This window comes from Haemorhous mexicanus, chromosome 22 (genome assembly GCF_027477595.1).
Source record: "Haemorhous mexicanus isolate bHaeMex1 chromosome 22, bHaeMex1.pri, whole genome shotgun sequence".
Taxonomy (NCBI): Eukaryota; Metazoa; Chordata; class Aves; order Passeriformes; family Fringillidae; genus Haemorhous; species Haemorhous mexicanus.
In genome coordinates this window covers 4687571-4703434 of record NC_082362.1, presented here as the reverse complement: position 1 = coordinate 4703434, position 15864 = coordinate 4687571, and the positions used below count along the sequence as shown (strand labels likewise).

At 44.5% G+C, this 15864-nt stretch overlaps 1 protein-coding gene across 9 annotated transcripts in view; it reads right to left on the bottom strand.

Annotated features, from left to right (window-relative positions):
* COL26A1 (collagen type XXVI alpha 1 chain) overlaps positions 1-1830 on the bottom strand; it is a 176811-nt gene extending 174981 nt beyond the window's left edge. For 2 of the 9 annotated variants that reach the window (XM_059866001.1, XM_059866002.1), the window contains exon 1: positions 1443-1818. In XM_059866001.1, coding sequence (XP_059721984.1) covers positions 1443-1594 — 152 coding nt within the window. In that variant the 5' untranslated portion in view covers positions 1595-1818. Of the gene's footprint in view, positions 1-1442 lie in introns of all 9 variants that reach the window. The other 7 variants (XM_059866007.1, XM_059866006.1, XM_059866008.1 and 4 more) reach the window with 7 other exon arrangements.
* Positions 1831-15864: the final 14034 nt, after the last annotated feature.

Genomic DNA, 15864 nt, shown 5'->3' with positions numbered 1-15864 from the left:
TGTGGTTTTACACAACACTTTATAGACTTGGAGAGAGACACAATCCCCTGACAAAGCTATCCAAACCATTGAGCATGGGAAAGCTGTGCAAGAGTGTGAACTGGGGAAGGTCTTTGGTGAGGGGAAGGTCTTTGGTGAGCAGAGTCCACACTCATGTAAGTGTGGTAGCTCTGAACAAAGATCTGCAGGCTAATAGATATGTAAGACAAATGACATGTGGTTCTCATTGCAGCTCATGCTTTGGGAAGGGGGTACCTTGGAAGAGATCCAGCTGGGATAGGTTTATCCCATTACTCTCCTATAATTTTCTGCCGTTTCAAACCCTTTGACAGTTGCTGTAGTTTAACATCACACCCCCTGCAGCCCCAGGGCTGTCTGACAGCGCAGCGGACAAAGCCACCTCCCCCCGGGGGGAAATCCGCACCATATGCGAGCCCCGTGCAAGGCACAGGGCTGGTGCCGCCCCTGCACCTCCGATCCGACACGGAAATCCACGGAGTCCGTGCCTTTTCCCAATCCCCAGCCCAAGGAAGCCGTGCTAACAGAAGCCCTCCTCCACAGCAGCACAACTCACTCAGACTAGGTATTAGCAAGGGAGGAGGAAAAGAGGTAGAGACAGGATGGACGAGCCCTGAATATTAAGTCTCAAGTCCCCACTTAGGGGAATGACAGAGGGGAAAAAAAGAAAAAAAGTGAAATTCAAGAACAACTGGAATCAGGTTAAGCCACTCTCTTGCTTTATACAGTGCAGCTCATTCATCTGAACAGCTGTTTCACCTCTAGAGAAATACCCAGAGAAAACAGAGGGGAGGGGGAGAAGCCTAAATTGTTTGCTCTACTGAAGCAGTAAAATACAGTAAATCAAACCTGATTTATATTAAGTTTATAAGAAATTGGGTTGGGGTGGGGGGAGAGGAGAAGAGTGGGAGGTTTGGTTTTAAACAGCTACTTGGAAGTTGCAGCTCTTGAAGTAAGATCTGTAATTAAGGGGTTTCCTTTGTTGAGCTGAACAAGTTTCTCCTCGCAGCCGAGGGCTATAACAGTTCCCTCTGCCGGCATCCCCAGTGTCCCGGCTCAGGAGGTTTTCCTGCTCCGGCCGCGCGCTGCGCGGGGACGCGCAGCCCGGCAAAGCCCCTTCCCCTCCCCGACGGGCTGGGCGCGGCAGGGGGACACTGCGGGTGTCATTTACCCAAGCTCAGCTCCTCGATCCCCCAGCCGCTCCCTGCCCCAGGGCGCGGACACTGCTGCGGGCAGGTAGGGAGCGTCCCGCACGCCGCTGAGGATGCGGGCAGCCCAGCCCGGCTCGCCGAGGGGCAGCAGCCCCGCACACCCCTGCACCCTCCGAGGCACCGCTGCCCGCGGCTTTGCCGTGCCCGTTTGTCCCCCGGGGCCACCGGCGGGGAGCAGCCTCCTCGCCCGGAGGCGGACCCGGTCTTACTCACCGGCGACTGGCGAAGCCGCTGCCCGGCGAGCCGGAGCTCTGCTCTGGGTAGTTGTGCTGCAGGGTTGATGCTGGGAATTGATAGAGGAAGCCAGTGCCCAGCGCGCATCCGTGCAGGCAGCAGCACCAGGACAAGAAAAGAGCGAGCTGCATTTTTGCAAGAACGGGGTTTTCCTACCGCCTCCCCCTTTCCCTCTTACACTGCACGGCAGGCGCAGGGCCACGCCGTGCTCCCCCGGCCGGGGTCACGGCGGGATCCCGCGGCACGGAGGAGTCCCGGGAGCGGGGAGCACGGGGCAGGGGTGCCGGGCACAGGGGATGGCTGCTCCGGCTGCCAAAGGGAAGCCCCGACCCTCGGCAAGCCGAGCCCCGGCGGCTGCGGCTGCTGCCCGCGCAGGGGGTCCGGGGCCAGCGCGGCTCGATGCTCCCAGGGCGCACACTCAGCCCCGGATGCCTTTTCAAATTTGGCGAGGTTGGCCCGACTCCGTCAAAGGGGGCGTGGGGCTTCGGCGTTAACCCTTGCCAGGCCTCGCAGCAGACCCCGCTGCCGAGGGGTTCCGTCGGGGTGGGCGTCGGCCCGGGCCAGACGAGCCGCGCTCCCGCAGGACACGGAACCCGCGGGGCTGCGCCTTGCCCCGGGCACAGCCGGCAGCGCCCCAAGAGCAGGGAGCGCCCGGGGAGTCCCAGTCCCCATCCAAACCCATCACCGACACGCAGCAGAGGTCCATGTGTCTCCCCAGTTACCCGAGGGCCAGGTCAAAGGGAACCCACTGCTCAGCAGTGAACTGCCCCAAAGCTGGTGCCTGCTGCCACGTTCACTGATAACTTCTGCTGCAGAAGTTACACAGATAAAATAGGAAATAAATAATTTAAAGGCATTTCACTCACATGGAAAGCAGTGAGAAAGTGATCTCTGCTTTCACTGTGTGCATCCTGCTCATTCTAGCATCACTCAATGGGGACATGTGTTAGTGGTGAACATGACAGTGTGAGGTTGACTGTTGGACTCAATGATCTTAGAGACCATTTCCAACCTTCATGATTCTATGATTCACACACAAGCACTCCCTTTGCCACCACTTCCCAAAGACCCCCTTGGTTTATCACCCAGGATGGCCCTGAGCTTGAAGAATTGCACAGTGAACCCCAGGCAGGAGGAACATTTTTGCAGTTGTAGAAGGATGTGGGTGTTTTGCAATGGTAACACCCCAAGAAGGAAGGCAGCAGCAAGGCTCCCCCTCAGTACAGCAGCTGAATCTATGTTTAAAACCCTTGTACATCCCCCATTTGGCAACAATGTCAGGACCCTTTTTGCTGGCTCAGTGTCCCCTTCCCAGCTCCAGAGGAACCAGGGCTGTTGCAGCTCACTGATTAGGCAAGCAACTTCTCTGTACCAAACACCTCAAGAAGGGATTTAATTTTTAAGATGACACAACTGTCTTTCCAAATGTTTTACCCTTAGCTCCTGCAAGCTCTCAACACCCCCTCTGCACCTTCAGTTTGTGCAGCCAGCCAAAGACAGCCCTGATGTACCACTGAAAGCAGGTCTCTTGCTGGGATGTTCTAGGGGCCCAGGACCTCCCCGTGGGGCTCTGCAAAGGCAGAGACCTCTTCCCTTGAGGGCAATGCAATCCCTGCAAGATGCTGCAGCTGAAAAAATGTTCCCTACAAGACACTGGGAAAATCCAGTATCTTGTATCTGGCATTTGCCCCCAGCCACAGGTGAGCAGCTACCCCTTCCCCCACGGTGCCCACCTCCAGAGCCTGCACAACAGAGATAAATAGCCCCTGGCTGGAGCCTGTAACCAGACAAGTTTAGACTGCAAATGAGGCACCAGGTTTTTAAACAGCCGCTGCCATTAATCACTGAAGCAAATCACACAAGGAGGCAGAGATGCAGTTTGCACTGCAGCTCAGCACAGCCTCCCCAGGCTGCCCCAGACCCAGAGCTGGGGCAGGCTGTGCACCAGCACTCTCTGAGCCCAAAGGGACTGAAAAGTTCTGTTCCAGCAACACTGGATGCCAAGCCCACTCAGAAACAGACACTGTATATTTACAAAAAGCCCTCAGTGCCTGAAGCTGGGATGTAACAGGGCCCTCTATCCCCAGACCTGCAGCCTGAGCACTCTTCCCTTGATATTTCCCTCACCTTCAGCAAGGGAACGTTTTCCCTTCCCTTCTCTCACCCCCAAGAGAGCACACAGCTCCCAGAAAGTCACTCTGGGATGTTCAGCCTTTCAGACATGATGCTCAGAGTCAGTTCTCAGGAAACGTCTGCTCAGCCTGACAGGGCAACAAAAGAAGAGACTCTGCTCTTCCCTCTAAGCTGGACTACAGACCATCCAAACTCAGTCTTCACGTAGGAAAGGAGTCAGGAACAGCAAAACACTGAGCAGTTCTCTAAAACTCCCCTTCTCCTCAGCCTAGGTGCTCATCCTCTGCTCTGTGTGCACAAATTGAAGTTCCTTGCAGCACCAGACTGAGTGTTGAGGGCAGGGTTCAGGGTTTAGGGTTTTGTCCCAGTCACACCTCTCTCTCCTGACAGGCTCAGATAGATAATTTATCAATATTTGACAACACTGAACAGCACCAGTGGCTTTCTAACCTGGCCTGGGTTAGATCTTTCAGAAGGTCTTTGTAGTCTTCAAGTCTTAACTGTCCAAAAGCATTTTGTTTTCGGCTGCATGGAAAATTTGCTGCTTCAGCCTTCACTGATTTTGCAAGACCCTAGGAGATATTAAACACAGGTGATTAGACAAGACATGATTCTGTCAAATTACTGGAGGCATCTGTAGGAAGCAAATGGTCTTCCTATTTCATGAACTGAGAGAATGGAGAGCAGAGGTCAAATGACTTTGCTCAAGACTGCAAAGAGCTCGAGGCAGAGCCAGAAACAGAGCTCAGATCTCCAGCTTCCCATTACTTCTGCCGTGTCCCTAACGCACACTTGCTTCTATTCTGTATGGCTGATTTAAAATGAAAATGAAGAATTGACTTCCAAGCTGTTTCTGGAACGAGAGAAGAAAGGGTGATATTGTCTACTGTAAGGGGAGAATTAAAGATGACATTTCATTTTAGTCCTTTGGATATGTGAAATATAATCAAACACAATAGCAGTAATAAATGAATATTTTTTCTCCCCATGGTGCTTACGAGTGCAACATACTCTAACAATTTCTCAAAACTATGTTGATAAATTGGAAACACAGTGATGGAGGTAACAAAGACAGCCAACAAAAACATAATCCCTTCAATTTATCAGAGGGACTGGCTTTGAGAAGAAAACCCTTGAAATCTGAACAGTCCTGTTCTTATAAACCAAACATAATATATTTAAAATAGAAAGCTACACTTTTTATGCCTGTTAATTAAAGATTTGCCCAGGCAAGCAGGGCTAAATAAATTATTTAGATGCATTTCACCAATTCAGTTCAAGATAGAAGGGGCAGATGCACGCTGGAAAGCCACAATGCAGAGCAGCACTGGGGGAAATAAGTAAAGAGGTAAGGGGCAGGTTTTTATTTACCAACTCTGTGAACTCTGCTGTCATGAAGAAAAAACCCTTGGAGGACTGTCCTGCACTCTGCTCACCTGCTATGCAAATGCCAGCCTTACACTGTCATGTGAGAAGGATAATCCATTGGACAAAAACCATGTGGGCACATGGACTGTGTTTCAGCTTCCCAGTACACTGGGCAAACCTGAGACTTAAAACATCAGAAATTGTTCTGAGAAAATATCTATAATTTCTTTAACCATACACACCCTGAATGCAAGCCAACCAATAAATGAAGTGGTGGGAAATAGAGACAATAAAAGGAATAATCAAAGTTTAGTCTGATTTTTGTTCAGTTGAAAGGGAAAAACTGGAGTGATACAGCAAAAGAGGGATCTGTGGCACAAAAAGGTAGAAAAGCAATGCTGTATCTGTAAGCAGACTGCAGCTCTACAACAGAAATGCCATCTCAACTCCTCATCAGCACTTTTATTCCAGAAGTCAGTAATTAGCTGAAAAAGAAAAGTCACAATGTTGTTAGAATCATGGCAAGCAAATTTTGAAAAGCCAATGCCTAGGATTTTTCTAGTGCACTTTTCATGTGCATACTAAGAAGAGACCAAAGGAAAAGCAGCTTTGTTCTGGTTGATAAAACCTTGAGGAGCTTTAGAATTATGAAGTGTCCTTTTGAAGCTAGAATGAAGTCATTGATAAGATCATCTAAACCCAAAAATAATTTAGATAAACCCCTTCTAGCTTCCCAAAATGCCTAGATCATTGTGATATACAAAGCATTCAAGAAACATTAGAAAATTGAAAGAGATGGATAAGAGGTTAGCAACAGTAAGAGTTCAAGACCTCTATTATAAATTAAATTATAAGATTACTAAGGTTATTGTAACATGTCTGTTACTGGGGAGTCAAACCAAACCTGAGCCAGACTGAAAATTTTATGGGACTGTGGAGGTTTTTATTCTAAGCTAGTAGATAGCTATTGTGTGGACATTTCTTACATTTGACAAGGAATAAATTAATCACAACTCAGAATGGAATAGAATTGAAGAAAGGCTCACTTACACAAGCAGTTTAGCATACAGCAAACATGAGAGACAGTGTTATTGTGTGAAGCATGAGAAATGAGTCAGAAGTCATGAATGGCAAAATTCATTGACCATAGATGAGACCTTTGCCTGAGTGAAGCACTTGTGTGGGTATTATAACGTAATACAAGGGATAAAATAACTCAGATTGAAGCATAATTCAGCAGATGGAAAATGTGATGACTCAACTGATCAGCAAGACAATGCCTATGTCCGGTGGAATTATACATACTCTGAGCATGATTGTGTCCTGGGAAAAAAGATTTCTGTCACCTTTGATGTCAGGCACTGATCTGCACAGGCACAGAGAGTTTGTGGACACACCCTTGATCCATCAGAATCATCAAGAATGCAGCAGGGGTGCACACAGGTGTGATAAAGACAAGGCAGAAATAGCACCAAGGCTATTGCACTCAGACCTGCCAGAGTAGAAACACATCCAGAAGTAGCCAGGAAGGACTGTAAGACTTAATCCTTCTTCCTCCTCCCAGTATGGAAAGATCTGTTATACACAGATTATTGTTGGCAAAAATTTTTCTGCCTTGTTCTGAAAGACCTCAAGATAGAAAGTCTCCATGGTCATCTGAAAACAAATTTCAATGTTTGTGCTCTATTCTGGTAGTTTTTCTTAGCATGCAACCTCATTCTGCTTTACTGAAATTTAAGCTCTTAATAGCTTACTTTTTTCACTATGTTATGGCTGTAGAAACCTCTTTCTTCTCTCATTGAAGAGACTTTTAATTCATCAACATACTTTAATAAATGTTTTAATAACATTCTTTTTCTTCTAGAAGCAAAACAACAGCAGTTTCTTCAGGTCATGTTAGATAGTTCTGCTTCTTTTTGGTACTCTCCTCTGGATTTTCCAACAGGTCTACATCTATTTTATGGTATCCATGACTTATATTTCTGTGGAATACCACTGCCCTGCTAAGGATTTACCTTCCTGACATCTGTACATCATTGTTAATCCCTGTTCAGTTTGGAATTCTCTACCTTTTCCACAGGACTGCTAGCCTAACATTCCCTCAGCCTGTACTTGCTAGTTAAAATTATTCCTGCCAAAGCAAAGTGCCCTGCAGTTGTCCTTAATTAGTTTCATCTAATTTTATTCAGATTATATCACCAATTTGTCAAGATCACTCAAAGTTTTAATCCTGCCTTCCAGAACTCTTGCATTCAGTTCCAGCTTTGCCTCATGTACAGATTTAATAAGTATGCTCTCTCTTCCATCTCTGAGGTCACTAAAGAAAACATTGGAGGTCTGTCTCCATGTCTGTATCCCCAAACCATGATCCTGTTCATTAACTGTTCATTAAACATCATTCAGTCACTGGGGGCTGCCTGCTTGCTTGATGCTGTACAGGACATAAACACTGATATTATAAATTCTCCAGACCACAGAGAATCCTGAACTTTTACAACAAAACAAAGTACTTTGCAACATGCAGTGGGAGCAGCTACCAGAGACAAGGCTGCAATTTTTATTGGAGTCACTGACTATAGGATATCCAGATTCAGTGGGCTTAGCTAATTTGAAAACCTGTCCTGAGTCATGGACTCTGAATCTCAGAGAAGGAAGGACTTTCATGACCAAAGAATGTCTCAGTTTTGTACTCTGGCTCTTAAATCCTCCTACTTCTCCTAATTTCCCCATGGACAAATGTTGCTTGACTAGAGGAACCCAGTATGAGTGGAAGTCTGAGTTTCCCTTCTGTATTGTGCAAGTCACAGAAGAGAGTGGGCTCACTCCCTTCCTCACAATATACACAAGTAAATTTTTAGCACACAAAACCTAAGGAGTTATGGAAATAAGCACCCTCATCCCAGCTCCTACACACCTGAGGCACTGCCACCTGCCCTGTGGGACCAGCCAGTGGGGATGCAAGTCGGGAGACTGGTGTTTCCCTTCATCCACCCAGCAAATCTGAATTTTCTAGCCATATTTTTACAGCTTCTATTGTTTTTTTGGGTTTTTTTAATCTCCTAGGAACTTTCTCCATGGGCCATTACAACAAGGACTAACCACAGCAGTCTGCTTTTCTTAGCTGGCTTTCACAGGGCCCCTAGAAGTTGGCTTTGGCTCCTTCAAAAATGTGTGGGCTGCAGGCTGAAACTTGCTGCACTTGGTCCCATTGTATATGGACCACCACATCCACAGCAAAATCCTGCCCAGCTAAGAGCTGAAATTGCCTCCAGTATTTTCACCTTGGGTGTCTGCAGTTCAGGTAGATTAACAGCAGCCATGTGCTTTCACAATCTTCTCTCTCCTGCCTTGTTCCACAAGCTGCTTACCTCTCAGCCTCCATCTTCACACTGCAAACTCTTTGTCAGTCAGTGCCTCCCTGCAGCATCCTTGCCCGTGCTGGACCTCCTACCCAGGCTGCAGGACCTTCCTTTTGCTCCTTGCTGCAGGTGTTTCCCAGAGCCTGCTCCAGCTTGGCTTCCAGTGCCTGTGTGTTACTGGCCAACAGTCACAATGCCACTGTCACTCTCCTATTTTCCTTACAGTTCCAGCTTCACTTTACCCTGCACATCCAGATTCACAGGACCCTTCTGATAACTGACATCACATATTTATTGGAGCATTCACATGAACCTTCCCCTTCTCTCTCTTCATTCTTTTCCCAAGATCCTATTTTCCAATGTAACTCTTCTTGTTTTCATAGACTTTGGGTCTGTTTCAATGTGATTAATGTCCTTCATTATTTTAAAATCATTTAAAAATCACTGCAATATCTCTTTTAAAACAAGATAATACCAAAGCTCTTCAGTCTTGCTTTATAACTGAAAGCTGAAAGGCACAGTTTTACTGTCATTTTCCTTGCTTTATCCCTTAATCATATCCTCCTTAGGTAGAGCAAACAGTACTGAAAAGAGCACTCTCAACAAGAACTCACCAGTGGTTTAGGTAATAACAATAACACCTTTTTGATATATATTCTGTTCTTACTGTAATGCAGCCCAACATCCTGTTCAGTTGGGGTGCTTTTTTTTCCCCTACAGCTGTGTGTTAGGCTGGGAGCTCTGGGGATTATTTAAAGAGAATATTTTCCAGATTTATCAATTTACCTTTATGTCATTTGGGTCTCCTCGTTCCAAGGGGAGCAATCATCCAAGCAAACACCAGCACTGTTCAGTGGCACTGCCTTGCTCTTTAGCTGGCTCTCTACCCAATCTCCTCTCTTGAACCTGACAGATTCCTCCATGGAAGCAATAAAAGCAGCTAAGGTGCTAAATACGAAAGATTGCAGGCATTAAAGGATAAAGTCACTGCAAAGCAACAGGTTCCAAGTATTTCTTGGCTAAGCACACGTACACTAATGCTAGCTTAGGTGTTCACATTGTCAGCAATGGATTCCACACCTAATGGGCTTGGTTTCCAAAATCCATCCCTCTTCCAGGGCCTCGCTTCCATTTTTAAATGACCCAAGCTGGAGCTACTAAATTGTGCTTTACTTATATCCAGCTCCACACACAGAACACAAATCTCTTTTACCACAAGAAATGCTCTTCATCTCTCTGTTTTCTCTTCTGCCTAAGGGAGATCAATCTCTCTACAAACGCAAAACCAATCCCCAAATAATCCTCTGGGATTACACTGGCTCACAGCCCCTCATGCCACAGGGTCTCAGGCAGGAAGGATACATGGGCTGTCAGTCTATACCCAGAAAGAATCTGGTTGAACTCCCTGACCTACCAGAGCCATCAGGAAATCTCTCAGTGCCTCCCTTTGTAGCACAGGGTTCAGTGCTCTGTTATGTATCATGGCTATTGTAAGGATAATAGGAATGGAATAAAAATGACATGTTATAAATAGTAACAACATTGAAGGAAGAGAAATAAAAATAAAAGAAGCAAGATGAGATGTAATCTAAAGAGAGATATAAATTGGTTTTTGGCAGAAAGGAAATTATAAAGTCTGCAAGATACTATGAAATGTTTAAACTGATTGTTGCCCAAAAGAAGAAATAAAAGCTTTTGACCAGACTAAGGAGATTTTTGGTATGTGATGGAATGGTAGGACAAGACTATCAGCCTTGCTGTGTGCCTGGAAGGACGTGTCTCCCAGCATTTTTTGGCTCAATTTAGAGTATTTAACTCTCAGATTGTTGTGAGAAGCCCAGTGCAGTATCCCAATGTAGGGTGATGCCCTGTTCTGCATTTAAAACAGGTGTTCATCTGGCTGCATTCTAGTGGAGCACAGGAGATTTGTCTCAGATTTTCTGGACATGATCTCTAGGTAATACTTGCCCTTGTTTTCAGATGTTTCAGTAAAATCAGATAATAATTGTTCATGTACTGAGCCTTCTGTGAATGGACTGACAGTAGATGTACAGAGCTGAGCTGCAGGCAGGGCAGAGGGGGATCCTGGCCAGTGTACCTGGGAGGTGAGTGGATTTGGTGCTGCAGTTCTGGAGCATTTCTGGTTTGGTGACACTGGGACACTCCAGCTGTGGCTGTGACATACAGAGGTGCAGTCCCTGGCTGGGGATCAGGAGAACAACTGCCCTGATAACCCAGCCACTCACTTCCTTAGTTTTGAAGCTGTGTTAGGTGAAGAACAACATTAAGAAAAACTCTCCACTGTGTTTATTCATTTTAAATGGCTTTGAGACACAACTTCTTCAAAAGGTCCTATACAATCAATCTCCATTGTTCTGTATATATTTGCAGAAGATAACAGCTTCATTAAATATGGTGTGCTATTAACTGCAGTAAATATATAGCCTTAAACCTTAAAATGTAATGTAATTAAATAAGAAATATGAACCTAAGGAGGTTAAGTGCAATCAACCACTGACATACACATTTGATTTGAATTAAAAAACACACACAGAGGGAAATAAAGGGCCTCCGTACATACTTGGATAACAGGAAATCCCCTGGACATAAAAATGGTGAATTTAAGAATGGAGAATATAAAGGTCTAGTTCAAATTTAAGATTTTATGACTGAGGACTCCATTAAATCTTTGAACACTTACAGTAAAGAGTTTGGAATGCTTCCAGTCCAATTCTTTATGTTCTCACAAGTGACAGATTATACTTCTGAACTTCTATGGCAAAAGAAAGAAAGAGTGATTGTATTAATCCATCTAAATCTGCAGCTTGCTAATTAAGATGAAAACTATAACAATCTGTGCTTAGGTGAAGCACAGTATTTTTATAACCCAGCTCAAGACAGTATCACTAGCCAAGCCAAAAGTAGAAGATTTAAGCTCTCAAATTATTGAAGAACAATAAAATAATGAACCACTTAATACTAAATTATCAACAATCTGTATTAAATATGAACTCCTTCATAGTGCCCAGTCTACTTTTGCTTTTTATATTTCCAAGACATTCCTTGTGGTGTTTAAAATACAGAGAACAACACAGTGCTTCAAGCCCCACCTGCAGCAGTGGAAGGAGGTTCAGTCCCAGCAGGTCTGCAGTGGCAGCTCCCTTTCAGAGAGCCAGTCTCACACACGGGTTTTTGTGGCCCAGAGATATTAAGGAGGGAATTTCAAATGAGGAGTTTGCAAGGGAGCCAAGCATTGGAAACTAATGCACTACTTTTACTAGGTTTTAAAGGGAATTGGGGCAAAATTATTAGGAATAAATCTTTTAAAGTTTAGGGTGTAGAGTTAAAAATTCATCACTGCATCTAGGTACCTAAGCAAAGGAGCAAAGATTTTTATTCCAGACTTCTCAAAACATACTAATTACTGGTATAGATCTGTTGTCACTAGAGGCATATTGCCAAGAGGTAATTGAGCCTTAAATGAAAATGAATGTGAGACATGTGAAAAGACAGCTGATTTGACCCAGGATGTTAGCAGAAACATAATTCCTGGTAGGATCGTGGGGTTAAGGAACTCCCGTGATCGGCCATAAACTGCGAAGTAACACATAAGTCAAACAGAGAATGAAATTGAGAGAAAACAAAATCTTCCTGTCAGTAGGCTCTCCTCTCCTACAGGGTACATGGCAGCCCCTCTAAAGACACTACACACTGCTTTGCTTTCTTTCTATGAAGTCATTGAGGGTCTGGCTTGAGTGAATAACCAGAACAGACAACGTTAATAAATGCTGTCTCTTCCCAGACCAACACGGGTGGCAAACACCACAGCTGCCACTGAGAAACAAAGCTGACTTTGAATTCTGTACTCAAAACTAAAAGCATACGGGTCTAATAGGAAAGGATCCAAGAGTCCTTGTGAATCACAAATAACAACTAGCCTGTGACTGTCTCCTTTCAGTACTTTCAGGTCTGCCACCTCTCACAGCATTTTTACCAAACATTTACCAACAAGGCTGCCACATCCCTTCTTCTAAGAGTAAAGGTTGCCCAGCACATCCCAGCACAATATTCCTCATTTCTCACCATCAGGCTGTGTTTCTCTTTGCCTTCCCTCACAAACAGGTATTAGGAACACCAGATTTAGGAGGTCTGACTAATGGTATGTATATATGCATGCTTTAATTCCATGTACATCTCCACAGTAGCCAAAAGGTCCCATCCTTGTCTCACTTGGCCATGTCCCCACTGGTCCCCCCTTCTGTTTGCACCAGGCTTTTGTGCAGTTTGCAGTAAATGGGTTCATGGAGCTGATTATTTTATTTTATTTTTTTATCCCAGAGGCATCAGGCTAGTTTTCAATTTAATCTGTTCCATCTAAACTGGTAATTGGGAGGAAGCTGGATGAAGCACTGGGGATGTGAAGGGAGGCAAATACTATTCTTTGAGAGGTGATACAAGTGAATGTTATATGTAAAAGAGCATATATCCAGAGTGTAAATTAGAGTTCAGGCTCTGGCAGCAGGCAGTGAAGACTCTCTGGAACAAATGCTTCCAATGATAATTCAGAATACCTAAACCAGAAACCTAAAATTAAACAGCATGAATATGACAAACCCAGAGTGTCTCAGTACTGTAATACCCACAAAGAGCTGAGGTTCTATTTACAAATGCAAATGATCTGGGCTTAAGCAGAAATACTTTTGCTCAATGTTTTTTTTTCCACGGAAAAACTGAAACCTTCCCCTGTGAGGGGCAGTGAAGACCCTCTGAAGGGCTCTCCTGCTAACACAATAAACATCTGTGGGTTCTTGCCTCCCTAATGCTGTTTTTCTAGAGGTCCCTCTCTGATGAATTAGCAGTCCCAGTAGCTTGTGGCAAACAATCCCACACACCACATTTTAGGAAATGGTACTTCTTGGAACTGATTGGTTTGGTCTGCCTTAATGCAGGCAAGTTAACACCACATTATCAAATGGACTGAGGTCACCAACCTCCACCAGATGATCTGCTTGATCCTTTTCAGGAGAAAAAAAAAAAAAAAAAAATAAAAAAGCTTGGATTCCTTACAGAAATCTGAGTGCTCCAAGCTGGAAGCAGTAGGCTTGGTCACTCACAGCCCACCCACCTACAGATCAAGATGGACTGGAACAACCTCCTCCATAAGCCAGAAAAGTGAAGGGGGTTGGGAGGTGGGAGGAAGAGTTTCATATTTCATCTACCACTTTTAATAGAAAACAGAATGTGGTGGGAGCTTGAAAGGAAAATAGCAAATCCCTGGAGATCCTAAGTGTTGGCCTTGCAAGTCAAAGCTGTCAATCACACCGTGTGCCCTCCAACTCTACTTCTTGAAAGGAAGGAAAGAAAGGAGGAACAGACTGGCACATTCAGCCACTAGGTGTTACTGTTGCTCCACGGACTTAAGAATAAGGAAGCCATCTATCAGAGGCATCATCTGCAGCTGCACCTGAAGATTTAAACCACAGAAAAGAACTCCTGCTTCTGGATTCATGTACTGCCACTCAAAAATCAGAACACTTTGGTGTCTTTTCTTGCGGTGGCCATAGAGACAGACTGATGTTCCTTGGGTTTGTTTTTACATCTCTGCTTTGTTTCTCCATCTATAAATGGAAATACAGACCATCATCTCCCCTGGGAAGGACTTTGAGGCCACAGATCAATAAGAGTTGAAATCCTTGACAATCTGTTGGCATGAACAAAGCAATAAGGTTTTGCATGAGCTGTTCCTGTTGATTCCAGAATAGGTTTCCTGAGAGAGACTGAACGGAGTGTTACCCCACAGACTCATGACAAAGAGCAGGGCTGCCCTGCACCCTGTCAATGCACCTTAATGTCCTGTTTCCCTTTGGTCTCTTGCCATAGCTCCACCCAAAGATTTTTCCAGAGAGCTGCCACACTTCATCCAAACCATCATTTACTTAATCAGCTCTGCTTTGAGCCCCAGAGACACATCCCTTCCCTGAGCTTCTTAACCAACAAGCTTTGAGATTACAATATTGATTTTCTCCCTAATTTTTAATAACAGGCTACAATGCTCAAAAATAGGTGTTCCTTCCTCTCAGTTTCTGTATTCCATGCCTTGCCTCCAGGTGAACCAGTATAAATAAATGGCTGATGTAATGCAGGTCCCTGTCTGCACCCACTGAAGAGCTGTTTCTGCACACACACAATAAATGTCATGCAACACACAGCAACCAGGCAGAGCCTGCCCTTCATGGTGAGCTGTGCCATGTGGTTGTACTTCTAACCCAGGCAGCATTTTCACACACAACTGGAGTGCTCCAGGGCGTGTTTCCCAAAGTTTGGAAACATTGCTACAGTACATTAAACAAAGCACCAATACTGAGCCACAAAAGCTTATGAAAATTTTTTTTTAGTTGTTTTCATAGGAAAATTTTTATGTGCCACATTAAACAAAATACAATGCAAACTTAAAATACTGAAAAACTGAATGGTTTGCAAGTGCTCAAGTATTATCTGAAAGCTGACTGGCATTACATTTTACTGCTGCTTCCAGTAAAACCAGTGGGTCTCTACCTTGGAGGCAAATATTCTCTGATCTGCAATTCAAGCAAAAAGCATCACTTGCTCCAAAACAGCAATCACTGCATCTCTCACTCAACTTCTCACTGGTATTTCTAGAGCAAAGAACAGCTTTATTAAAATATTATTGATACCTTGCAGTGGCTTTTGAGGGAAGAAGGAGGATTTTTACAAGAAAAATCACCTGAAGATGATAATTTTTGCTTGCTACCAAAACATCATGGTAGAAAACCTGCCATCTAATAAATGCAAGATATAAAGACCATTACCAGCATTGTCTGGAAGTAGCTCACTTTCTGCTGGGGTTTCCTCTCTGCTGCAGTCTGACAAAGAGTTTTAAATCAGTGAAGGAAAATGATTCACACACATGTGCTCTCAGCAAACAATACACCAGGCACTAACATAGCTTTATCCATGTGCCTAAGGCAGATGCTGATAACATCAAATGTACTTGACTTAGATGCCTTTGAAAAGTCACCCTAAGTGGCTTGAAAGCTTAATTCCCACTTTCTAAAGTGACTTCAAACCCTAAATCACACTAAATCACCATAAATCCAAAAATTGCACTCTTAGTCAGCTATGCTCTCCTTACTCTTTAGTGGCTAATATAAACACACAAAGATCCTATCTGACACTCCATCTAAAAATTAATCCTAATTGCTTTCTGGGCAGCTGCACAAACAGCCAGTTTTACCCAGTTTCAGTTACCTCTTGTGCTTTATTTCCCCTTTTTCTGTGCTGGTGTCCACAATAGAACCCTTTATAAGACATTTTTCTTTGTGTGCTAGTGTCAGCTAGTACCATATGCCAGCTGAGGCTGTCCTGGTTGTTCTCTCTGGGCCACCCTTTCTGTCTTTCCTTTGGAAGTCGTGGGTCTGAAATGTGGAAAACAACAAAGCTGAGGAAAGAATTAACTATGAGTTGTCCCATAGTTAATTCTTTGTGAATTTGGTCTTGAATCACACAGAACACAAACAGAA